Source organism: Coenobita brevimanus, chromosome 101 (genome assembly GCF_032717465.1).
Source record: "Coenobita brevimanus isolate Jiangsu-jjx chromosome 101, ASM3271746v2, whole genome shotgun sequence".
NCBI classification, from domain to species: domain Eukaryota; kingdom Metazoa; phylum Arthropoda; class Malacostraca; order Decapoda; family Coenobitidae; genus Coenobita; species Coenobita brevimanus.
In genome coordinates, this window is record NC_137054.1 from 59543489 (window position 1) to 59571440 (window position 27952).

At 42.1% G+C, this 27952-nt stretch overlaps 1 protein-coding gene across 1 annotated transcript in view; it reads right to left on the reverse strand.

Moving 5' to 3' along the window:
* The window catches only part of Hecw (Hecw ubiquitin protein ligase), a 288203-nt gene that overhangs the window by 179737 nt on the left and 80514 nt on the right, over nucleotides 1-27952 (reverse strand). The window contains exon 3 of the mRNA XM_080284513.1: nucleotides 10966-11331. Coding sequence (XP_080140639.1) covers nucleotides 10966-11331 — 366 coding nt within the window. The remainder of the gene's footprint in view (nucleotides 1-10965; nucleotides 11332-27952) is intronic.

The following is a 27952-nucleotide window of genomic DNA, read 5'->3' on the forward strand; positions in this document are numbered from 1 at the left end:
CTGGTCAGGGACACTGGTCTATAATTCAGGGGTTCTTCATTGTTTCCTCCCTTATAAATTGGTACCCACATTGGTTAGTACTTGGATGGGTGACCGCCTGGGAACACCAGATGCTGTTGGCATAACGTTCTCCCTACGTGTCAAGTGGCGTTGGTGGAGGATTAGTGCCCCTCCCTGTAAAACAATTAACTCTGAGCCCTTGGCCACCCTGTTTGGGATACATGGCGCCTGGCAACGAATGAATGAATGATGACATTGCCCCTCTTCTATTCCTGAGGCACTTTCCCTTCTTCCAGAGAACACACAATTAAATCGTGGATCTTATCTGCTAGTTGTTCTCTGCATTCTTTCAGTACCCAGGTAGAGATTCCATCCAGTCCTGGGGCTTTCCTTACATCTTGAGTTTCCAATAATTTATACACATCCTGAATGTCCACTTTTATGTCTTTTATCACTTCATTTCAGTCACACCCTCCCCCTCCACAAAGTCCCTTTCTTTAGTGAAAATCGATTGGAAACATTTGTTCATTATTTCAGCTTGCATTGCCATGTCTTTATAGACCTCTCCTTCTATTTTCAGTTGGGTGATTGCTTCCTGTTGTTTCAATTTGCCATTAACAAAACTTTAAAACAATTTGGGTTCTTCCTTACATTTGTCAATTATACCTTTTTCAAAGTTTCTTTCTTCCTCTCTGCATTTTCTTGTATATTCATTTCTAGTTCTTTTATATTCTTCCTTTGATTTATTATTACCTCTCTTTCTCCATTTGTTCCATGCCATGTCCCTCTCTTTTTTTGCTATCATGCACCTTCTGTTAAACCAATCCTTTTTCCTGTTTTCTTTCCCACTTACTCTTGGAACATGTTTCTCCACTCCTGAATTATAGAGATCTAGAAAGATATCCCACTTCCTCTGCGTCTCTCTTGTTTCTCTGAATTTTCTCCATTCCACATTTTCAAAAAATTTCCTCAATCCTGTAAAGTTTGCTTTCCCATAGTTGTATATTCCCTGTCTATAAAACTAATCTCTTGGCTCCACATTCCCTTTTATCATCTGGAACACAGTGACCACATGATCATTTTTTCCTATAGGACACTGATATTTTAAATTTTCAAATACATCAGGTTCTTTAGTTAGTAGTAAATCTGATCTTGCTAGCATGTCGTCTCCTCTGAATCTAGTCTCCTCTTTGACCCATTGGGTCAATATATTACTCATTGCAATATTTCCCAATATAGTGCCCCATGAATCTCAATTGCTTCCCGAGTCCCATTCCTCCCAGTTCACCTCTTGACAGTTGAAATCCCCCATCATAATTATGTCACTGCTTTTCTCAATCACTTTCTTGAGACAGATAACCATATCTGACAACATCTCCTGATATTCATCATCCTTCCTTGCCCTTCTCTTAGGGGGAACTTATACCACTGCGATGTCTCTCTTGCCATTCTCTACGGTTTCTAGTATCATATTTATCACTTCAGCCTTACCCTTTCCCAGGTCCACATTTTCCACACTGATGTTGTTCTTCACTGCTATCATCACTCTTCCTCCCGTTTTTCCTTTTCTGTCTCTTCTCCACAGTTTGTATTTGCCATCTCCCATATGGATGTCAATATCCTCTCTTAACTTGGTCTCTGTAAAGCACATGATATCTGGTTCGTGAACCCTCAAGTAATCGTTCATTTTTAACCTTGCCGATGTTAAACCGTCACTTTCCAACTTTTTTCACTGTTCTTTATTTCCTCTTCTCTCCCTCTCTCCGTCGGTACCACTTCCTCAATTTCTGATCCATAACTCTCCAATAAAACACTGTCTTCTCTTCCTCCGTTCTCTGTTTTTTGCCTTTGCTTCCTTTAATAGCTCCTTTATCTTAGCTCTTTCTTCCTCATTTGCGTCTCTCCTTATCCAAACATTCTTCAGCTCTTCCTTTTCTGATAGTTTCCATGTTCTGTTTATAATTTCATTTACTACTGCCTGACTCTTAAACTTTACTTTAAGTGGCCTTGCCCCTCCCACCTCTTACTTTCCTAGCCTAAACACTTCTTCAATCTCTTCTTGAGCTTCATTGTTACCCTCCATAACTACTGATACTATCTCTTTTGCCTAATTCAGTTCTTCTCTTTCCCTTTCTGACCTTACTGTCATCCGTTTTTCTTTTAGTCCTGAAATTATCACGCATTTTTTCTTGTCTGTTACATCCATGACTAAAGAATCTCTACTTCTTAGTACCCTAACCACTTCCTTTTCCACCTTTTCTCTGCTTTGTTGTTCTATAATCTCCTTCAAATTTATATTTCCTTTCTCCTGGATTTTCTTTCACCCCTTGTGCTGCTCCTTGATTTCCTTAATATGTTCATCATGCATTCTTGACTCTGATTCATGCTCATCTAGTTGAGTGTGTGTGTGTGTGTTCTTACCTTACCTAATTGTTCTTACCTAATTGTATCTTTACAGGAATGAGTCAAGCTCGTACTGTCCCGTGTCTTAAACCATATTTATCGTACAGATCCTTAAATTTGTGAATTGTTTTGGCACACACTATTTCATTCGGTAGTGCATTCCATTGATCAATTGCTCTGTTTGGGAAACTGAATTTCCTTACGTCTTTATCACCTCTCTTCTTATGCAGTTTTTTGCAGTGTCCTCTTGCTGATGCTTCTCCATATGTTAAGTAATCATTTATGTCTATTTTCTCCTTTCCTGATATGCATTTATATAGCATTATCATGTTACCTCTTTTCCTTCTCTCCTGTAGTGTTGGTAGATTCAGTTTATTTAGTCTTTCTTCGTAGCTTAGGTCCCTTAAGCTTGGTATCCATCTTGTAGCGGCCCTTTGAACCTTTTCAATCTTGTCTATATGCTTTTTGAGATGAGGACTCCAGACTACTGATGCATATTCCAGGATTGGTCTAATGAATGATGTTATTATCCTTCTTAGCATGTCTTCATTTATGTATGTGAATGCTATTCTCATATTTGCAAGCAGTGTATACATGTTCCGCACCTTCTCGCTGATGTGGTCAGCCGGAGATAGTCTGTTATTGATAATCAAACCTAGGTCTTTCTCTCTTTCTGATGTGTATAGGGTTTTATTTCCTAACTTATAATCCCAATCAGGTCTTTTTCCACTTTTACCAAACTTGATTACATGACACTTGTCCACATTGAATTCCATTTGCCATGTACTACTCCATTCATGAAGTTTATTTAATTCTTCTTGTAGCTCTTTACAAGAGTCTGTGTTAGTAATTCTCCTTTGTAGTTTTGCATCATCTGCAAACATATTCAGATAGCTCTCATTTCCAGTGTTACTGTATATATCATTTATATACACTAAAAACATGATTGGTGCCAGCACTGAACCCTGTGGTACTCCACTAGTCACTTCTTTCCATGATGAGTAGTTTCCTCTTAGTACTGTCCTCATTTTTCTTTTTATGAGAAAGTCTTGCATCCAACAAAACAGTTTACCTCGAATTCTTCCTTGATGGTTCAGTTTCCATAAAAGTCTTTGGTGTGGTACTGTGTCAAAAGCTTTCTTGAAATCTAAATAGATACTGTCCACCCATCCTTCCCTTTCCTGTATTGTGTTTGTTACTCTGTCATAGTAGCTCAACAGATTAGTAACACATGATTTTCCTTTTCTGAAACCAAACTGTCTTTCTGTTAGCATACTGTGTTCTTCTAGATGATTTACCCAAGCTTTTCTTATAAGTTTTTCTAATACCTTGCTTACAACACTGGTCAGTGATACTGGTCGGTAGTTGAGTGGATTTTGTCTATTTCCTTTCTTGAATAAGGGGACAATATTTGCTTTTTTCCAAATATCAGGTAGTTTACCTTGACTCAAGGATTTCTTGAAAATTATAAATAATGGTTTACTTAACTCCTTTGCACATTCTCGCAATACCCAACATGAAATTTCATCAGGACCACTTGCTTTTCCTCTGTCTAAACTACTTAACTCCTCCTGAATTACTTTTTCTGCTATTTGTATATCTGGTAGTATGTGTGGACATGCGTGTTCCAATAGTCCCTCTCAAAATTTTTTTCTTCTGTAAAAACTAATTGGAAATTCTTATTTAGTGCTTCACAAATATCTTTCTCTTGTGTATAAGTGATTCCCTCGTCCGTAATGGATTGTATTATATCTTTTACTTTAGTTTTGCTTCTGATATAGTTGTAAAACAGCTTTGGTTGATCATTACTTTTTATTTATTATATCCTCCTCAAACTGTTTTTGGGCTTCCCTCCTTATTCTTGTATAGTCGTTTCTTGCCTGTTTGTAATTATTATATGCCCTTTCACTATTGTGTCTTCTGTATCTATTCCACAACAAATCTCTTCTTTCTTTTGATTTTTTACATTCTGTATTGAACCATTTCTGTATTTTCTTATCTGCTTCTTTGTGCTGTGGGATTTACGTCTGGACTCCTATTTCATAAAATTCACAAAATTTTTTATATACAACATTTAAATCTTGTCCTCTAAGCTCATTTTCCCAATCAACTTCTAAGAAATACTTCTTTAGGTCTTGATAATTTCCCTTTTTATAGTTTAGGCTCTTTTTGTAACTATCATTGCTGTTTACTATGTCATATGCTATCCTGAAGTTATAATTTAGTACTGCATGATCGCTTTTGCCGAGTGGAAGGTGATATATTAAATTGTCAATATCATTTTCTTGCCTTGTAAATATTAGATCTAGCACTGAAGGTACATCAAGTCCTCTTTTTCTGGTGGTTTCCCTCACATGTTGTGTTAAGAAAAACTCCTGCACGAGATCCAGGAGCTTTTGGTCCCAACAGCTTTCGTGGCTATTTATATCTAGCGTATTCCAATTTATATTTGTATTGAAGTCCCCAGTTAGTATAATTCTTTCCGATTTCTCTTCCATTTTATGTAGCAATGATCTTACACTCTGAATTGTACTCTCTGCCAGGTCCTCATATTCATCTCTTTCCCATGTGTTTGATCTGGGTGGCATGTACAAATTGGCTACAATTACTTTACCTTCAGATGTGTCGATCTCTACTGCAATCAGTTCTACTTGTGATGGTATATCTAGTTTAATTTCCTTGACTTTTAGATTTTTCTTAGTTAATATTATAATTCCTCCTCCTTTTTTTAAATATCTGTCTCTTCTCCATATATTGTGTGTGTGTGTGTGTGTGTATGTGTGTGTGTGTGTGTGTGTGTGTGTGTGTGTGTGTGTGTGTGTGTGTATTTACCTAACTGTGATATATAGGAAATGAGCTACGCTCATGGGTCCTGTCTCTGTTTCTCGATAAGTCAAATTTTGCTTTAAACTCATTTAAGTTTTTCGACTGGACGATCTCTTTGTCCAGGCTGTTCCACAGGTCTATGCATCTATAAGGAAAACTATACTTCTTGATATCCTTCAAACAATTTGGCTTCTTCAGTTTCATTCCGTGTCCTCTTGTTATTCTCTTATCCCACGCAAACAGATCTTCTTTGTCAATTTTGTCTACTCCCATCATGGTCCTGAACACAGCAATCATGTCGTCCCTCTCTCTCCTTTCCTCTAAGGAAGGCAAATCCAACTTTTCCAGTCGCTCTTTGTATGACAGATCTGCCAGGCTGGGGACCATCTTGGTTGCTGTTCTTTGTATTCTCTCAATCATGTTTATATCTTTCTTTTTGTGGGGACCACACTACTGCTGCATATTCTAACCTGGGGCAAATCATGGCCACTATCAATATTTTCATCATCTCCTCATCCACGTAATGAAATGCTACTCTTATGATAGTCAAGAGTTTATACGTCTCTCTAACTATCTTGTTAATATGTTTTTCAGGTGACAAAATATCCTGGACCAGCACTCTCAAATCTTTCTCTTCTCTCACTTTTGTGACTGGTTCATTACCCATCAAATAATTCAGTGATGGCCTCTTGGTACTTTTACCCATTTCCAATATTTTACATTTCTTTGCGTTGAAGTTCATTTCCCACATCCGGCTCCAATCATGTATCCTATCCAGATCCTGCTGAAGTATTTTACAGTCCTCCTCAACCTCTACCTTCCTCAAGATCTTTGTATCATCAGCAAACAGACTTGCATAACTGTTCACCCCATCTACAATACCATTTATGTAAATCAGGAACATTACTGCCACCAACTCCGAGCCCTGTGGGACTCCACTTGTTACTTCCCTCCCTCCAGACATGCTATCCTTTATTACTGTCCTCATTTGTCTGTCTCTCAAAAAGTCTCTCATCCACTCCACGAGGTTTCCCTTCAGTCCTATATGCTCTAGTTTCCACATTAGTCTCTTATGGGGTACCTTGTCGAAGGCCTTCTCCAAATCTAAATACACACAATCCACCCAACCTTCTCTCTCCCGTAGCATGTCAATCACTCTTGAGTAAAAGCTCAACAAGTTGGATACACATGACCTTCAACTTCTGAATCCATACTGACTTTCAGCCAAAATATTCATCTCTTCTAGATATTTTATCCATCTATCTTTCAGGATTCTCTTGCATAATTTTGCGATCATGCTGGTTAGGGACACTGGTCTATAATTCAAGGGTTCTTCCCTGTTTCCTCCCATATAAATTGGTACCACATTTGGCCTCTTCCATTCTTGAGGCACAATCACCTCTTCCAGAGAACACACAATTAAATCGTCATATTAGCCAGTGGTTGTCTGCATTCCTTCAGTACCCAATTAGAGATTCCATCTGGTCCTGGGGCTTTCCTTACATCTTGAGTTTCCAGTAATTTATACACTTCCTGTACTTCCACTTTTATATCTCCTGTCACTACATTTATAGTCACTCCCTCCCCTTCCACAAACTCCTTTTCATTAGTGAAAACCATTGAAAACATTTGTTCATTATTTCAGCTTGCATTGCTGCATCTTTATAGACCTCTCTTTCTACTTTCAGTTTTGTGATTCCTGTCTTTTGTTTCAATTTGCCATTCACAAATCTATAAAACAGTTTGGGTTCATCCCACAGGGCTCGGAGTTGGTGGCAGTAATGTTCCTGATTTACATAAATGGTATTGTAGATGGGGTGAACAGTTATGCAAGTCTGTTTGCTGATGATACAAAGATCTTGAGGAAGGTAGAGGTTGAGGAGGACTGTAAAATACTTCAGCAGGATCTGGATAGGATACATGATTGGAGCCGGATGTGGGAAATGAACTTCAACGCAAAGAAATGTAAAATATTGGAAATGGGTAAAAGTACCAAGAGGCCATCACTGAAAAATGTATAATAGGGACGTGGTTGCAATGATCAGATCTTTATAGTTAGGCATTTGATGCAGCAAGTTAATGAAATGAGAGTACCGTTAAGTCTTTGTTTTGTTGATTTTGAAAAGGCTTTTGATAGTGTTTCGAGAGAGACTATGGGGAAGATCATGAGGCATTATGGAATACCAGAGGAGTTTGTGAGGGTCATTATGAACATGCATGAGGACACATTTTGTAAAGTGATGGTTGATGGTTGTCTGAGTGATTCGTTTGAAGTCAAGTCCGGAGTAATTCAAGGTGGTGTTCTATCGCCTTTACTATTTTTATTGGTCATTGATTACATTATGAAACGCGTTGGAACAGAAACCGGTGCAGGTATACTTTGGGGAGAGAACAGGAAACTTTTGGATTTAGATTATGCAGATGATATAGTTTTGATTTGTGATGGGCCAGAAGAGATGCAGAGAGTGTTGGACTGTTTGGTGAGTGAAGGTCGCAAGGTGGGTTTGGTTATTAATTGTGGAAAAACTGAAATAATCAATATGAATATGGAAAATGTGCAGGAATGTGTAATTGGAGGTATGGTTGTAAAGCAAGTTGATAGGTTTAAATATTTAGGTACTTATTTAGCCAAGGATGGTTCTTTGAACTTTGAATTCGAGGAAAGGTTAAAGAAGGCTAATCAGGCAATGGGAATGCTTAAAAATATTTGGAATAATAACAATTTCTCTGTGCATACAAAAATCAAACTTTATAAGGTAATGGTTAGGAGTATCTTAATTTATGGACACGAGTCTTGGTACAGCACAGTGACTATGGAAAATAAATTCTTGGTGTTTGAAAACAAAGCACTTAGAAGAATATTAGGAGTTAAGTGGTGGGAAAGGATACCAAATAGTAGAATTAGAGAAATAACGGGAGTGCAGCCGATCGATGAATATGTTAGATTCTCACGATGGAAGTGGCTAGGACATGAGTATAGGAGACAGGGAATAGTACGAGGTACACCAGGGTGGGTGGCACTTGGTAGGAGAGGTAGAGGAAGGCCAAAAGAGACGTGGGTGAGGACAATGAGACGGGAAGCTGGAGATGAGTGTTGGGGAGATCTTGAGGAGTTAGCACAAGATAGGATGTGGTGGTGTGAGTTCATCGAGGCCCTATGCATCCCCGAGGGTGCCACAGGAAATGATTGATTGATTGACTTCTTTTATATTCTTTCTTTGTTCTGTTGTTACCTCTCTTTCTCCAGTTGTTCCACGTTGTCTCTCTCTCTTTTTTTTGCTATCATACACCTCCTATTAAACCACTCCTTTTTCCTGTTTTCTTTCCCCCTTAATCTTGGCACATATTTTTCCACTCCCAAATTATAGAGGTCTAGAAAGATATCCCACTTCCTCTGTATCTCTCCTGTTTCTCTGAATTTTCTCCAACCTGCATTTTCAAAAAATTTTCTCAATCCTGTAAGGTTTGCTTTCCCAAAGTTGTATCTTCCCTGCCTATAAAGCTCGTCTCTTGGCACCACGTTCCCTATTATCATCCTCCCATTTTTTCTTTTCTGTCTCTTCTCCACAGTTTGTATTTACCATCTCCCATATGGACATCAACACCTTCTCTTAACCTGATCTCTACAAAAATCAGGTTCATGTACCCTCAAGAAATCGTTGATTTCTAACCTTGCCAATATTAAACCATCAACATTAGTACATGCCACCTTCAAGTTATTTTTGTTGTTTTTTATACCCTCTTCTCTCATTCTCTCTGTCAGTACCACTTCCTCAATTTCTGATCCATAACTCTCCAATAAAACACTATATTCTCTTCCTCTGTTCTCTGTTTGGTTTTTGCCTTTGCTTCCTTTACTAACTCCTTTATTTTAACTCTTTCTTCCTCATTTGCATCTCTCCTTATCCCAACAATTTTAAACCCTTCTTTTATGTCTTGGAGGGGTCCTTGTCCATCCACACACTGAATCAGTAACTCTCAGGGGATTGTTCTTTACAACTCTGTACTGTCCAAATAATTTATATTCTTTCATCATATATCATAAATTACATTCGTTCATCATCTAATCCAAAGTTTCTCCATGGGAAGCATAGGAGCCCGAGGTTAGGCAAGCTGGTCTTGACATTTGAAAGTAACCTGCCTCACTCATCCCCGAATGGCATTAAGTGAGCCATAAACCCAACCATCCCTTGGACACAAACCTGCACGGGCTGAATCAGACTGGAGTGCCTTAATTGCCCACTAAACCACCACGTGCCATAATTTGGTTTTATGGTTACCATCCAGCATAGCAAATGGTTTCCTGGTGTACAGCAAACCACTTGGCTTGTCATGCAGTGTAGGGTCACCCGTAGACAGAAGGAAGAGGAAAGAATGAAGAAACACAAACGAGGAAGGATGGAAAGAAGGATGGAGGAGGAGAAAGGGCAGGCTCCCAAGAGCAGCACTACATCGAGTGAGTGGATGGTATGCGACCCCATCAACCAATCATACACTGTATAAATAAAAATAATTCCTTTTTCCTCTTTCATACTGTTTCCTTTATATCTAAACCACTCTCATCCTTTCTACCACACCACCCATGAACTCCACTCATATCCCTGCACCACACTTATCTCAACTGTGAAAGATTTGATGATCCAAGCTTTGAAACTCAGTGAGTTCGGATCTCGCACAAGGAAAATACTGGCAACGCTAAATGTTAAAGCTGGAAACTTGCCTAACTGTACCTTAGCTTTTCAGCAAAGTTTCTTTCTGTACCTAGATGTCCCAGGCAATAAGCAACCAAACACAAGTGACTTGGGAACTGAAAACAATTATTTTTATCCATTCATCCATCATCCACTCCTACGTTGCCCCATGAAGAGCGTAGGAGCCCGGGGCTAGGCAAGTTGGTCCTGACATTTAATATGACAGTGACCAGCCTCAATCATCCCTGAGTGGCAATATATGAGCAATAAACCCCAAACACCCCTTGGATATAAACCTTCACCGGATCAATCCGAATGGAGCACCGTAATTACCCACTAAACCACCAGGCATCATAATTTGGTTATATGGTTACCACCCGGTGTAGTAAATAGTGTAGCTTCCTGGTGTACAGGAAACTTTTTGGCTTGTCACTTAGTGTAAAGTCACCCACAGGCAGAAGGAAGGGGAAAGAATGAAGGAAAGAATGATGGAAGAGAGAGCGTAAAGTCACCCGTAGGCAGAAGGACGAGGAAAGAATGAAGGAATGAAAGACAGAAGAGGATGAAAGAAGTGAAGAATGGAGGAGAGGAAAGGGCAGACACCCGAGAGCAGCACTACATCGAGTGAGTGGATGGTGAGTGCCCCAACCTAACAGAATAAGTAAATAAGCAAAAAATAATGTATGTACCACATAAAACTATCACTTAAAATCCATAGCATGAGTAACAAAGTGTTGTTGCTGTACCTCTTACTCACTTGCACATCTGTTACTGACAATATAACTACTGCCTGCGTTCACTTAAGGCTCTTTCAAGACAGCTATCAATGCAGTGTGGAAGATAATTAAAAGAAAAAGCAGATGGGTAAAAAATGAAATCAGGAAAGGAAATGGAGTTACTGATGGTCAGTAACAACAGTGTTCATGCATTTGTTACATGTGAAATGCTGAAAAACTCTGGACTTTGCAGAACAAATACCATTTGGGCTCAGTAACTGACAGTTGTGCATGACAGTACTGACAGGAATTTAGCAAGAATTACTAACCTGCGAAGAAGTCCTTTGTAGAATGGTCTGGTGAAGAATGCATCAAGAAGATACTGGTGGACAAGAGCAAGACCAAGCACCCTTCCACAGAACCGAAACCACTCGTGGTAGTTATCCACAAATGCTGACATGGGTGAGATCTGCACTGTGTAAGTGTCATTAGCTGAGTACTCAAACAGACCATAGTAGGGGTTGAAGAGCTCTCGGGAAAGCAGGAAGAAGAATTCCCTGGAGGGCCCACCATAGTCAAGGCCTTCTTCTCCATAAAAAGTGATGTAGAGTTTAGCTTTCTGCAGGTCTTTCTTACTAGCACCCATTACTTTGTTAAAGGCATCCTCCAGAAGGTGATCCCGTCGAATGTTCAATCTGTTAACATAAGCAGTCAGTATTAGAAGTTAAGGTCCCACTCTTAGGTAAAGTTGGGTCTCAACATTCACATGATTTTGGTGCAGCAAATGGCGAGCATATCAAGAATTTGTGGGTGCTGCATCATAAAACACAGGTAAAATGGCCATTATGGTTCTGGCCTCCTGACCCAAGTCCACCTTTAAACTTCTAACCAAATTAACTGCCCTAACCTTACTTAACAAACATATACTACACTACCTCTCTATCTATCTGTCTATTGTCAGACGTCTTAATCCCAAAAGGGGTGGCCACAAACAAATCGCCTCCATGTCGTCCTGTCCCCCACCATTTCACTGCCCTGCTCCCAGCTCACACCCCCTCTCTCATATACCTCTCCACTCCATCCCTCCATCTCATCTTTGGTCTCCCCCTCCCTCTCCCCCCCTCCACTTCACTCACATACACTCTCCTTGTCAGTCTTTCACTCTCCATCCTCTCCACATGGCCAAACCACCTCAGTGTGTGTCTCCTAACCCTTCTTATCACATCCACATCCACACCACAATGCTCCTTCACATTCTAATTTGTCAGTCTGTCTCTCCATGTGACTCCACAGGCTCCTCTCAAATAACTCACATCCACTGCCCTCACTCTTGACTTGTGTCCTTCCAACAGGGTCCAAGCTTCACTTCCGTACGTTACAGTTGGCATCATAGTACTGTCATGCAGTGGCTTTTTCACTTCCATGTTCACTTCGCCGTTTCTTATCACTGCTTTCAAGGAACCAGCAAACTTTCTTCCTTGTTCTACCCTTTCAAGCACTTCACCCCCAAACTTCCATCCTTACTCATCATACTACCCAAGTACTTAAAGGCACTAACATTTTCCATTTCCTCCTCATCCAACCTCACTGTACATTCACTGACTTCACTTCTCTCGAAGATCATAACTTCACTCTTCCCTACATTCACCTTTAGATTTTGTTTCTTACACACTCTCCCAAACTCATTCACCAGGCCTTGCAGCTCCCCTTCGTCTTCAGTTAACAACACAGTATCATCTGCAAACAACAGTACAGGGAATTTCCAAACACTGCCCTCTCTCATTAGAGCCACTCCAACATCCACTGCCCTACCTTGTACCTCTTTTATAATCCCATCCATATACAAACTGAACAACCAGACAGACATTACACATCCCTGTTTCAGTCCAACATTCACACAGAAAAATTCAATCAGATCACTATCCACACGCACTGCAGCCTTAGCACCCTCATACATACTCTTCACAGCATTCAGCAACTTCTCGTCTACTCCATATATTCTCAATACTTTCCACAATCCTTGCCTATCCACCCTGTCATATGGTTTCTCCAAATCCATGAGGACCAAATACAACTTCTTTCCCTTCTCTAGACACTTTTCCATTGAGAATGAATATCTGATCTACACAACCTCTTCCCTCCCTGTTCTTCTCCAAATAATTCCTCTGTTATCTCCCTAACTCTGTCAATTAATATCCTACCATATACTTTTCCTATTACACTAAGAAGCCACATGCCCCTATGATTCCCCTTTTCCTTTGTACAAAGGAATAATTATACCCGACTTCCCCTCCTCCGGGACTCTACCTTCCTCCCAGGCCAATCCGCACATCTTCCACATCCATTCTATTACTATCTCTCCCCCACGCTTCAGCAATTCACCACACACTCCATCAATTCCTGGGGCTTTCCCCATTTTAACTTTCTTCATTGCTTCCACAACTTCCATCCTATTGATTTCTTCCTCTCTTCTCACAGCCCTCTGTCTCCCAGCCATTGCCCAGCCAATTATTCTCGCATTACTTTAATTCTCTATGTTCAACAATTCCTTAAAGTCTTCTTTCCATCTGCTCATTTTTTCTCCTTTCTCCACTAGTAATCTACCATTTTTATCTTTCACTCCCCTACTAACTTCTTTACCACCCTATCTAACTCTCTTTACTCTTTCCAGAACATTTTCTTACATTCCCTCCACTTTACACTCAAATTCCTTCCAAATTCCTCCTCTACTCTCTTCTTACTCTCTCTTACTAATCTTTTTACCTCTCATCCTCTCTACATATAACTCTCTCTTCCGTCTCTCCACTTCTTCCATGCCCCTGTTTCTCATCCACTCACTATATGCCTTCTTCTTTTGTGCCACTGCCTGTCTCACCTCTTCTTTCCATCATGCTGTTCCTTGCACCCCCATTCATCTTCTCTTCACCTCACACACCACCTCACATGTTGCACAGATTTCTTCTGTGAATACCTTTCACACATCTTCCACGTCCCCCATCTGCTCCAGTCCATATTTACCCAATCGCTCCTCCACTTCTCTCTAATATTCTGCCTTTTTCTCATCCTCTTGTAACCTTTCCACCTTCCTTTCATATACTACTTCTTCCCATTCTTTCCTTCTTCTATTTCTCCATTTCACTTGGACCTTGATTCTCACCACCACCAAGTGGTGGTCAGAAAGTCCACTCCCCCAACTTCTATATGCTTTTGCATCCATTACACACCTTCACATCCTTTCATCCACACACACATAATCAATCATTGCCTTCCTTTCATTCAGTTCACCGCTCACCCTTCTCGTCACTCGCCACGTATATCTATGGATCATTATGTGCCTGAAGAGGGTACTGGCTATTGCCAACCCCCTCCTGGCACAAATGTCCTCTAAAGCACTGCCATTCTCATCTATCTCAGCAGGCACACCCCACTCACCAACTACTCCATCCACCTTCAAATTCCCTACTTATCATTCATATCGCCAATCAAAAACACTCATTCCTTTCAGACTTTTCCAAGCACGCTTCCACATTTGTCCAGAACTCTTCTCTCACTCTGCTTGCACGAGCTTGTGTTGGTGCATACATGCACTCAATTGCCCACCTTTGTAGTCCAACTTTCAATCTTACCCACACAATCCTTGGGCCAACTGATCCATACTGTCTTATGTTCTCCTTCCATCTGTTACTCACAACAATACAGATTCCTTCTTTTGCCCTCTCATTCTCACCTACTCCCACACATATACCCCATCCATACACCCATTCTCTCACACTCTCACCTCACCATTCAGTTTCAGTTAATCCACATACATCCACTTTCGCACCCTTGAGCACCTGTACGATCTCTCTCTCTCTTTCACCTCATCATTTGCACCCCTTACATTCCACGTCGCAATCCAAATCAAGTCCTTTGTTCGGTCCTCAGTCGTCACCTTTTGGTCAGTCCTGGTCCGAGGTTTCTTGTTCCTATTCTTAATTAGTTATTTTCGGGGGGGAGGGGGGGCACTAATCCTCCACCAACCCACTTGTTGCCACATAGGGAACACGTGTTGGTTGGTTATAAGGTTATCACCCAACGTTGTAAATGCCTTCCTGGTTTACAGGAAAGCATTTGGCTTGCCACTCAATGCAGAGCTACCATAAGAACAGAGTACCACTACACTAAGTGGGTGAATGATGGGCACCCCCACCCACCACTATACACATACCTAAAAATTCACACATTCTTTGATTCTCAGATACTATCTAAAAGAACTTTATGATCTTTAAATCACACTAAGCATACACTCAGCAGACTCCATGTTCATGCTGCTACACTCCATGCTCATATATTCAGTCAGTTAGCAGTGTTTAACTCTTAAACGGGTCTACTTTCCAGTTTTCCATCGTATGGGACAGATTATTTTGGAAAAAATGAAGTGTTATGAAATCAAGCATAAATGGATCAGAATACCTGAAAAAACAAAGAATTTGATGTTACTCTCTTCAAATTGCGCACAGGCTGGGTGGTGGTGAGAGGTGAATGAGAGGGGTGATGGTGCGTCAAGGTCACTCTCAGTGGCATGCGACTGAGAGAAAACGGGCAGAGAGTCTCGTTCTCTGCTCTTATTTGTAACAGCAGCCTAAAATATATTATTTTTATATTATGTACACTGTTCTATGTCTTTGTGGTGCACTTTGAACACTACACACCATGTTATATGTAAAATTTTTCTTATCTTACGCCTCTTCAATTATAATCTTACGTATGTAAAAATTATGTACAACTGTATAATTGTTCACACTAATATGTCTTCAGTGTGTGGTATTCTGTAAAGCAATTGATACAGAGACCCACACCACACTCAGGGCATCTGTGTTTCCCTGGCCGTCTCGCTGAATTCTTGCACACAACACACCTCTGTTGTGTACGGCCTCTTGCATGAACTGGAAGTGACTCAAGGTGGTGTCGTGAGATATATTCACGTCCTAGCAGGCACTGTTGCCATATCTCCCATTTGTTTCATATACTAGGCCCACAGAATAGGAATGCTTTCCAGAACGTCAACTGCCATTTCCTTAGCGGACGTTCGGGAACTAGACCACCCTTTAAGGGTTAAGCACAGGTGTTGGCACATCCTCAAGTGAGAAGTTTTTCATTTGCTTCGCAAGTAACTTTACCACTAATCTTGTGCAAATATCTGTGACTATGTTAATGGTGGAAATTCTGATACTGCCATGAAAGTTAAGCTCACAGATGTAACAGTATCCAAATACAGCAATGATACCCAACTATACACAATAAAATCATCATAATACCTATTAATACAACATGCAGTAACTTCACTAAGATGAGATAACCCCTTCAGGAGAAAGATTTTTTTTTTCTGCCCTTGAGGAGTAAATCCTCAGTGTTTTCTATACAGTATACACATAACCAGACACTGTAATCCTGTAAGGGGTGGCAACAAAGTTTCCATGTCACTTTGTCTACTGACATTTGGCTGCCCTCCAATCAACTCACACCACCCCCTCTCATATATTTTTCCACTCCATCCCTCCATCTTATCCTTGGTCTCTCCTTCTCCCATTCCTCCTCTACCTCAGTCACATACAGTCTTCTAGTCAGTCTCTCAGACTCCATACTCCATCCTCTCCACATGGCCAAACCATCTCAGAGTGTATCTCTAACAGTTTCTATCACATCCACATCAATACCACAATGCTTCTTCACTTCTTCATATGTTTACCTGTCTCTCCATCTAACTCCACATGCTCCTTTCAAATAACTCATTTTCACAGCTCTCACTCCTGACTTGTGTTCTAAGAGGGGCCAAGTTTCATTTCTGTATGTTAGAATGGAGATCACAACATTCAAGCAGCAACTTTTTCATTTCCATGCTCACTTTCCCATTCCTTATCACTGCTTTTAATGAATCAGCAAACTTTCTTCCCTGCTGCACCCTTTCAAGCACTTCACCCTCTAAACTTCTGTCCTTAATCATCACACTACCTAAGTGCCTGAAGGCATTCACATCCTCTATTTCCTCACCAACCAGCCTCATGTTCCATTCTGTGACTTAATTTCTCTTAAGGACCCCTCCATGCTAAGGAATCCTTGTGTGTGGCATGCATTAGGAGTGTTATGCTGTATGGTAGTGAAACCTGGGCAGTAAAGGAAGAGGATATTCGTAGGTTTGAATGTACCAAAACAACAATAATTTGATGGATGTGTAGTACATCCTTCAATGTGGCAACCTAGGGGCACTAGGATTGTGATTGATGAGTTTAGAGGATGGACAGGACTTAAAATATCTTAGTGTCGTGATGAGGAGGGGTAGACTGAAGATGGTTTGGGCATGCTGAGAGGATGGAAGATGACAACTTGGTGTGGAAGGTGATGTGAGAACGTCGAAGGTAGGGTTGAGAGAGACTGACTAAAAGTAAACTGGGATGAGGTCAAAGTACGTGTTCTTAGGGATAAAGGCTCTAAAGGGAGGCTGTCTGAGATAAAGCAGTATGGAGAGTTGCCACCAGGTGGCCAAGCTTGACGCATGCAAGCATGCCAGAGCCTTTATAAATGAAATTATAATATGATGTATGATCAATCATTATGCAACAGATATTTTCAAACACATCATAAATCGAGTGAATGCTGTACTTGGGAGAGGGAGGGAGGTTGACTAATGTGACACTGGTAATTGGCTATTTGACATAACCCCAAAGAACTAACTTTAGCTTGTTGTCATTGTCTACAAAATCACTGCCTGAAAGGACTTTTCTTCAGATAAATTGGGATTCCTGTTGATGATGTCACTCAATCCCAGTCCTTCCTATCAGGAAGACCTGTTGACTGCTGGTATGCAACTGTCCCTATGGGGTTCTCCCATATGCTCCTTACACTGTTGATGTTGTCTGTGTCTTAATGTGGCACAACCCATGCAATGTTTTATGTGTGTTCTGTTGTTTGGGCCTATTCTAAAAGCAGGGCATGTGTCATCTGTGGTTCAACCCAATCCATATCTATGCTGGTTCCTGAGAAGGGCTAAGTGATGGATGTCCTGATCTAAGCCTAGCTAGGTGAATTCTATCATCTCTGTTTAAGGACATGGATGGATGGATGTAAGGTGGGGAGAGAGGGAACTGTAAAACAGTAATCCCTGTAATAACTGGATGCCCAGTTCCCGGACACCCCAATTTCTGGGTATTTTGGGTCGGGGCCTTCGGAACCCCCAAATCGCCAAAGAACGTAACAAAGCAAAAACGAAAAATTCAACATTTTTTTCAACCGTACTTTGAACCGGCGCCAAACAGCTGTGTTTTTGCACATAGCAGAGCGCCCCCCTGCATCCTCCCCTCCCCAGTTCACGCCTAACTACCGTCGTGAGTAGATGCTCATCGCCATGGCTGTCCCACATGCTCATTTTTGTGAATAAACAGTGAATAAACTGCAATACCTCTCCACTAGACCACATGGGAATTTACAGTGTTGTGCAGTGTTAAGAAATTAGAATTCAGAGTGCAAAGGATAAAGTGCAGAGTGCAACACTGGCGTGTTCCAACTGGCATGGCGCAAGCAAGAACAGAAAGTGCAATGTTAAACAGTTATAATTCACGGAGCAAAGGATTAAGTGCAGCACAACACTGGATTACTGTATGTGCTTCAGGAGCATTTTCACCACTGCCAAGGCCTTACAGGAAGCGGGTAAATCTTCGTAATGGCCACGGACGTGTTGTAAGTACCCTGTACCGTGCTAAATATTTTCCATACTCACTTCTAATTCCTCGTTCTCTGGTTCCTTTTCATTTATTTCATGCTTTCTGTCCCTTATTTGTGTGAACAGAGTCTTAAGTAAGTGCTATGCATGTCCGATATGAAGTTATGTAGGTGGTTCTCTGAGTTAGGCTGGGTTAGGGTCCATGAGTACCTGTCCAGGAGGCATTTTCCCAATTCCCAGACAAACCCAATTTCCAGACATGCCTTTAGCTTTATTACATCGGTTATTGGACGGATTACTGTATAGTGTTCTGATCAAGGTGTTGTACTGCCCTGTTCATGAAGTGAGTACAGCATGTAGATGTTTCTTCACTGCTTGTGCTGGAATGTCTGGAGGTGGGATGTTATTACAGACGGTTTAGTAATGTCTGTATGGTGACTGCTTTTATGCCTAGTTGTGCTGTGTGTCTCTGTCATAAAATAAATGTGTACTAACACAGGGAGTTGCATAGACTTGTATGCCTCTCATATCAATATTCAGTAAACAATCACTTTATCAGATCCCAATATATTGGATTTCAGATTTATCGAACACCTCTGAGCCTACCAAACTTTTTTCAGCTATACCTCACTAGGGTCGAGAAATGGAGTGCATCATGCAGCCCTTTTGAGCTGCTGGCAATGCGTGGGGTGACTCACAACACATTTTCCAAGGTAGATGGATATGAGTGGAAATGAAAGTAGACAACTAACTACAGTCAAAGATATGTTGTAAAACAAGCTGTTTATCAAGGACAGGTGGTCTCGGCAGACAGTGCTGCTTTGTGTGTTTCCTGGGATAGCAAAGCAGATAACTGAGGAGGGAAACTACACCTTGGACCAGATATTTAACTGTGACAAAACAGCAGTTTATTGGAAGAAGCCTGCCAGGTTTCACTCATAAGCACACAAAGCAAGCTCCAAGCACAAAATTAGTGAAGGACCAATTCACAGCACTGTTAACAGTAAAAGCATCAGGTTACTTCAAAATGAAGCTAGTTATAGTGCACAGTAATCCCTTAATTTACGAGAGGGTTATGTTCCCAAACCCTTCGCGTGTGGTAAATTCATGTATACGTTCTGCACATGTGTGCACGTAATTACGCATGTGTATTGAGTGTATTATATCTGGGACTAGGGGGGTTTTTCAAGAATACTCCCACAGTATCCCTGCTTGTCGTAAAAGGCGACTAAAAGGGTTGGCGGAGGGTTAGTGCCCCTTCACGGAAACCAACCAATAGAAAGACCAACAATAGGCCTCAGACAAAGACTGACCAAAAGATGACGACCAAGGACCGGACAAAGGACAGGGTCGGAACGTGGAATGTAAGGGGAGCGAATGATGAGGTGAAATAGAGAGAGATTGTCCAGGTGCTTGAGAGTGAGAAAGTTGATGTATGCGGAATAACTGAAACGAAATGGTGAGGTGAGTGTGAGAAAATGGGAGTATGGATGGGGTATATGTGCAGGAGTAAGTGAGAATGAGAGTGCAAAAGAAGGAGTATGTATAGTTGTGAGTAAAAGATGAAAGAAGAGCATAACAGAGTATGGATCAGTTGGGTCAAGGATTGTGTGGGTAAGATTGAAAGTTGGAATACAAATGTGGGCAATTGTGTGTGTGTATGCGCCAACGCAAGGTCGTGCTAGCAAAGTAAGAGAAGAGTTCTGGACAAATGTGGAAGTGTGCATGGAAAAGTCTGGAAGGAATGAGAGAGTGTTTTTGATCGGTGATATGAATGGTAAAGTAGGGAATGTGAAGGTGGATGGAATAGTTGGTGAGTGGGGTGTGCCTGCTGTGATAGATGAGAATGGCAGTGCGTTAGTGAACATTTGTGCTGGGAGGGGGTTGATGACAGCCAATACCCCCTTCAGGCACAAAATGATCCACAGGTATACATGGTGAGTGATGAGAAGGGTGGGTGGTGAACTGAATGAAAGGAAGGCAATGCCTGATTATGTGTGTGTGGATGAAAGGATGCGAAAATGTGTAATGGATGCAAGAGCTTATAGAGGTTGGGGGAGTGGACTTTCTGACCACTACTTGGTGGTGGCCAAAATCAAGGTCCATTTAGGATGGAGAAATAGAAGAAGGGAAGGACGGGAAGGAGGAGTATTTGTAAGGAGAGTGGAAAGGTTGCAAGAGGATGAAAAAAGGCAGAGTATAAGAGAGAAGTGGAGGAACGATTGGGCAAATATGAAATGGAGCAGATGGGGGATGTGGAAGGTGTGAGCAGGATATTTACAGAAGAAATATGTGCAGCATGTGATGTGATGTGTGGGATGAAGAGAAGACGGAGGGGGGTGCAAGGAACAGCGTGGTGGAATGAAGAGGTGAGACAGGCTGTGGCACAAAAGAAGAAAGCATACAATGAATGGATGAGAAATAGAGGCATGGAAGAAGTTGAGAGGTGGAAGAAAGAGTTATATGTAGAAAGAAAGAGAGAGATGAAAAGATTAGTAAGAGAGAGTAAGAAGAGAGCGGATGAGGAATTTGGAAAGAACTTGAGTGTAAAATGGAGGGACTGTAACAAAATGTTCTGGAAAGAGGTGAGAAGAGTAAGACAGGGTGGAAGTGAAGTTAGCAGGGGAGAGAAAGATAAAAATGGTAGATTACTAGTGGAGAAGGGAGAAAAAGTGTGCAGATGGAGAGAACACTTTAAGGAATTGTTGAACATACAGGATGGAAGTAATGTGAGTATAAGATGGAAGTAATGTGAGTATAAGTGGCTGGGGAATGGCTGGGAGAAGGAGGGAGGTGAGAAGACAGGAAGAAATCAGTAGGATGGAAGTTGTGGAAGCCATGAAGAAAGTGAAATTGGGGAAAGCCCCAGGAATTGATGGAGTGTGTGGTGAAATGCTGAAGTATGGGGGAGAGATAGTAGTAGAATGCATGTGGAAGATGTGCAGATTGGCCTGGGAGGAAGGTGGATTCCCGGAGGATTGGAAGTCAGGTATAATTATTCCCTTGTACAAAGGAAAAAGGGAAAAAGAAGTGTGTGGTAATCATAGGGGCATCTGTCTTCTTAGTATAATAGGAAAAGTGTATGGTAGGGTACTTATTGAGAGAGTTAGAGAAAGAACAGAGGAATTAGTGGGAAGAAGAACAGGGAGGATTTAGGAAGGGAAGAGGTTGTATAGATCAGATATTCATTCTAAGATCTTTAGTGGAAAAGTTTCTAGAGAAGGGAAAGAAGTTGTATGCGGCTTTCATGGATTTGGAGAAAGCATATGACAGGGTGGATAAACAAGGATTGTGGAAAGTATTAAGAATATATGGAGTAGATGGGAAGTTGTTGAATGCTGTGAAGAGTATGTATGATGGTGCTAAGGCTGCAGCGCGTGTGGATGGTGAAGTGAGTGAATTTTTCTCTTTGAAGGTTGGGTTGAAACAGGGATGTGTCATGTCTCCATGGTTGTTCAATCTGTACATGGATGGGGTAATAAAAGAGGTACAAGGTAGGGTAGTGGATGTTGGAGTGGCCGTGGTGAGAGAGGGTAGTGTTTGGAAACTCCCTGTACTGTTGTTTGCAGATGATACTGTGTTGTTGAGTGAAGACGAAGGAGAGCTGTAAGGCTTGCTGGATGAGTTTGGGAGAGTGTGTAAGAAACGGAATCTAAAGGTGAATGTACGGAAGAGTAAAGTGATGGTCTTTGAGAGAGGCGAAGTCTGTGAATGTACAGTGAGGTTGGATGGTGAGGAATTGGAAAATGTGAGTACAGTAATCCCTCCAATATCTGACGTAATAGAGCCATAGGCAGGTCTGGATAGTGGTCCTGTCCGGATATTGGGCCCCAGCTTATGGACGTGTACTTATGGACCCTAACTCAGAGAAACAACTATAGAACTCCCTCTGGACATGCATAGCACCTATTCAAGACCCAAATCACACCAATAAGGGACATAAAAGAATGAAATAAATGCAAAAGAAGCATAAAATGAGGTTTTAGAGGTAGGTTCATACAATATTCAACATTCTGGGTACTTACAAGTCCCTGGCTCCTGGACTGGCAGTTCTGGACCCTAACCTAGCCTAACTCAGAAAAACACCTTCCTACTGCACATGCATAGCACCTAAGACACAGCATATTCACACCAATAATGGACATAAAAGAGTGAAATGAGGTGTTTGAGGTAAGTATAGTATGGAAAATACAGTAAAGTACAGTATGAAACATTCTGCCTACTTACAGCAAGTCCATGGCCATCTCAATGAATAACTGCCTCCTCTCGGACTCTGACAGTAAGAAGGATTTCCTGAAGTACTTGCAGTACACTGTTCATGAAGTCTTGCACTGAACTTAGTCATTCGCACTCAGAAGTCCGTTCTCTTCACAGTGCGCACTCTTGTCTAACTTATGCTCCATTGTAACTTACTAAGTGTTGCACTCTGCACTTTAACTTTTTCCACTCTTCTAACCATTTTCTAAAGCAAAAAGACACATCTATTTACGTTAAATTTAGTTCAAAAATTTCCTTTTCACTCACAACTGTAAATCCTTAACACAACGCACTGTTTTTTTCACTACACAACACTGTAAATTCCCGTGTGGTCTAGTGGAGAAGTTCTTGGCATCTATTCACTGTCAGAGTCCGAGAGTATCACTGGCAGGTGACCTAGGGGTGCGTCGCTGGGTCGTGGTGATGGCGTACCCGCTGCAGACGACTCTAAAGATAGATGCACACTCACGTCGAGCGGTTACTCCACTGTGGCTGATGTGCTGGCCTGTGGCTCGGAGCATGAGGGCCTGTCTTGGGGAGGCAACAGAGTGGAGCCAGGGCTGGGCACAGCAGGGGTCACGGGCCTGAAAAAACTGTCAATTGTTGATTGACGCAAGGAACGATGATTCTGACGATTGATGATGCGCTGCCTGAAAGCACGCATTTCCTCTACAAGTCCCAAGGGCTCCATCTCCCTGTCGCAGTCCGGGTGTTCCAGGTAGTCCAGAACGAACTCTAGGTGTTCCCGGAGTGCGCTCAGCTTGGGGATGGCTGGAGTTGTGTCATGCTGAGAGGAGTCTGCATCATCGTCGCCTTCCTTGTTGGAATCTTCAAGCTGGGTACTGACACCTGCAACTGAAGATGCGATCTCGATATCAGACAAGGTCTGATACACAGGATCGCCCTCATTGTCATCCAACCACTCACGCACATCGTCCACATCAACATCGTTGCCATGCGTATGTAGAAGTGCATGGAAGTCATCCATGTCAAAACCTAGGAAACTGTACTCCACATCCGTTCCAAGAAGCAGATGAGACCAACCATTTTCTAGAGTCTTGACAGGGACTTCCTTCCATGCAATGGCCCAGTTGTAGATTGCAGACTTGATGTTGTAGCAGCGAAGGTTTTCCAAAGTCCGCTGTCCTTGTGTGTCCTGTCCCCCTCTGCACTCGTCCTCGTCCTCGAGAACAACCATCACCTCGTCCAGGAACTTCTGGCGGTATAGGCGCTTTGTTGCCATGATCACTCCTTGGTCCATTGGTTGGATGAGAGCAGTCATATTAGGTGGCAGAAACATGCACCTAATGAGCCCATTCTCAGCCACCAAGTCCTTGTCACACGGGTGGGCAGGTGCATTGTCGAGGAGAAGGAGGGCCTTTACCTGGTTGCGCGGGATTCCCAGTGTCTCCGTCTGGTAATGTATGACCTCCTTGACGAAGTGGCAGTGGAACCAGTCTTTGAAGATCACAGCTGTAAACCATGCCTTCAAAGAATGGTACCAGACGACAGGAAGGACATCCATCACCCCACGAAGACACCGAGGCTGCTTTGCACAGCCAACAATAACGGGCTTAAGCTGGTGCATGCCGTTAGCATTGGCACAACACAAAGCAGATATCCGTTCCTTGGAGAGCTTGCAGCCAGGTACACGCTTCTCCGTCTCCTCGGCTAGAGTGTTTGTTGGCAAAGAGCGATAGAATAAACCAGTTTCGTCAGCATTGTAGACCTGACTGAGAGTGAGGCCCTCCCTGTCGATCAAGCCCTTCACCTTGTGCCGAAACTCGTCAACTCCATCCTCGTTAGCGTCCAAAGCTTCGCCATGAGCTTTACGGTTGGTAAGGCCATGTCGTAACTTGAACGCAAAGAGCCAACCCTCAGATGCCTTGAAGTCTAGGGCATCATGAAGCCGGGCGAACTTCTCAGCAGCAGCCTTCAGCTCTGTACCACGTACCATCACACCAGCAGCACGTTGCTGTCGATACCAAATCAACGTGGAGCGGTTGACTTCAGCAAACTTGGGAGTAAACATCACCATCCTCTCCACGTTGCGTTTGCTTCTCGATGAGAAGTCAGCCGTGTACTGCATGAGTTTGTCTTGGGATCTCTTAATATCAAACAAAGTAGATCGGGCCAGGTTGAAGTCGCGGAGGATGCGGGAAGAAGACCACCCCGCATCTACTTTCTCCAATATCTCCCGTTTCTTCTCCAGAGTCAACACCACTCTCTTCATCTTCTCAGGAGGTGGGGCATCATCACACACACGAAGGAGAGGCACGAGAGCAGCAGGAGTGCCTGCAGCAGGTAAGGCACCACCACAAAAGCGAGCACGTGGGCAGCCACGACGACGAGCGTGCACTTACGACGAGAGACAGGCGGAAAGTGGGGAGGAAGCAGGGGCGCTCTAGCGGACGTCGGAGGAATGACGCGCCACAAGAAAGCTGGCCCGCGAGCTGCGCACCAAGTTCAAATTACGGGCGGGAAAAATTCGTTTTTTTTTATTTTTTTGCGGTTTTCGGACCATTTTGGGAATATTGGATCCCGGGACGATTATGTCCGGTTAGTGGGGATGTTCGGATATTGGGCGTTCGGATATTAGAGGGATTACTGTACGTTTAAGTACTTGGGTAGTGTGATGAGTAAGGATGGAGGTTTGGAGGGTGAAGTGCTTGAAAGGGTACAGCAGGGAAGAAAGGTTGCTGGTTCCTTGAAAGCAGTGATAAGAAACAGGGAAGTGAGCATGGAAGTGAAAAAGTTACTACATGACCGTATTGTGATACCAACTCTAATGTATGGAAGTGAAGCTTGGACTTTGCTGGAAGGACACAAGTCAAGAGTGAGAGCAGTGGAAATGAGTTATTTAAGAGGAGCCTTTGGAGTCACAAGGAGAGACAGGCTGACAAATAAGGATATAAAGGAGCGCTGTGCTGTGGATGTGGATGTGATAGGATGCATCAGGAGGAATACACTGAGGTGGTTTGGCCATGTGGAGAGGATGGAGGGTGAAAGACTGATGAAGAGAGTGTATGTGTGTGAGGTGGAGGAGGGAAGAGGGAGGGGGAGGCCGAGGATGAGATGGAGGGATGGAGAGGTATATGAGAGAGAGGGGTGTGGGTTGGGAGCAAGGCAGTGAAATGGCGGGGGACAGGGCGACGTGGAGGTGATTTGTTTGTGGCCACCCCGAACGGGATTGAGGTGTCTGGCAATAGATAGATAGCTAGATAGACATCTGAATACAATAATACTGTTTATGCACTACATACACCTAAGAAACTAGCATAAAGTATGAAAAACAGCAAAAATATAAGAAATTTAACACTTACTGAAAGCTGACATGCACAGGCATAGGTGGGTGGCAGAGTGGGTGGTGGAGCGAGGAGTTACCGAATGGCGGGAGAGTGGAGTCGATGGGTCATGGACCTTATCTTTCTCAACCTCATCTTCGTCACTTTGGATGACTGGGGTTGTAGACTGACTGGAGGATGTACATAATGAATGCTGCCGCCCGTATGCTACGTTCTGTCTTCTTTATTGTACGAACAGTTGACTCATTCACCCCAAACATACGACCAACAGCACTCGCCGACATTTCTTCCCTAAGTTTGTCCAACACCTTAACTTTCTCTGCCAGTGACATCACTTTACGAGTCTGTTTTGGTGTGTTATGACATGCATCACTAGCACTACGCTTAGGCCCCATGTTGGCAAACAAGGCAAGCAATCACTGGAAGGCAGAAAAATAAGCCACAAATAACGATTCGTGAGTCACACACGGTTCGACCGTCGGATTCAAACTGACTGTGTGGTGCGTGGTAGACCGACCTCCCACCCACATGCACAAACACACACACACACAAACAGCCGGAGAGAGCAGACGTCCCAGCCATCGCTGCTAACCTTAAGTAGTTTCAGGAATTCTGTCTGTCCTGTCTCCTAAGGTCCTGTTTTAAATTTAAAATAATGAAAGTTAATGAAGCTGGAGATGAGTGTTGGGGAGATCTTGAGGAGTTAGCACAAGATAGGATGTGGTGGTGTGAGTTCATCGAGGCCCTATGCATCCCCGAGGGTGCCACAGGAAATGATTGATTGATTGATTGAATAGACTACCAAAAATGTAAAGATTTATTGGCTACAGTATACATGAATGTTTGTAGTTTTTTTCGGTAACAGCTGTTTTGGTACTTTAACCAACATCAAACATGGCCGAAAATGAAAACAATGAGGGACTCAAATTTCAAGGATTTGATACAAATACCAATGTCATGGACCTGGTTAAAACATTAATTATGAGGATTAGTGAACTTGAAAAGAAAGTAGAGAATCTAGTGATAAAGGATGTGTCTGAAAATACGGAGACTACCATACAGAGTCTGATCCAGTCCAATGAGATAGCGAATGAAGAGATTAGAAATTTGAAGCGTGAAAATGTCGAATTGAGGAGGAAACTTACTAATAAAACGGAGAAGGTGAGTAGTGTAGTAGAAGAACATGAGGCAAAGTGGGCACACGTAGAAGAAGAACAGAAAGAAGTGGTCAGCTTAAGAGAAATCATCCAGGAAGAAAGGGAAATGAACAAGAAAAAAATGGAAGAAAATGTAGTGAAAATACTGAAGAAAAAAGAGAAAATAGTGAGAGAAACTGTAGAAAGGAACAGATGTGTGGTAATATTTGGAAACAGGGAAGAGGAAGAAAAGGTTAGGTTCCTAAGACTCGAGAGAGACACAAACCTGGTGTGAGGAATATTAGGCAAGATTGACCCCGAAGGAGACAAGTGGGTAAAAGAAACTGAGGAAGTAAGGAGGATAGGGCCTTATAAGAAAGGGGAAACAAGACCAATGAGAGTCAAGTTTCCATCAGAAAGTGTAATAAATGAGATACTTAAAGTGACCTGGAAATTAAGCAAAGAGGCAGGGATGGAAAATATTACAATAAGAAAAGATCTGAATGAAGAAGAAAGAGAATTTTAAAATCATTGAAGGAAGAAGTAAAGGAAAAAAATGATAAGAGGACAGAGGAAGAATGTAATACTATTTTTTGGAGAGTAATGGATATGAAAGTAAGGAAGTGGTATTTAAGGAAATAGAAGTGAAGGAAACTAAGGGGGATGGCTGTGAAATATCAGAAGTTGAGGAAGTGGTACGGACAGAGAGTAGGAGAGAAGAGGGCATTAAAAACGTCAAAAATAATTTGAAGGTGATATATACTAATGTTGATGGTTTCATATCGACAAGGATCGAAAATAATGATTTCTTGAGAGAACATGAACCTGATCTCATGTGCTTTGTAGAGACCAAAGTAAGAGAAGATATTGATGTTCATTTGGGAGATGGTAAATACAAACTGTGGAGAAAAGACAGAAAAGA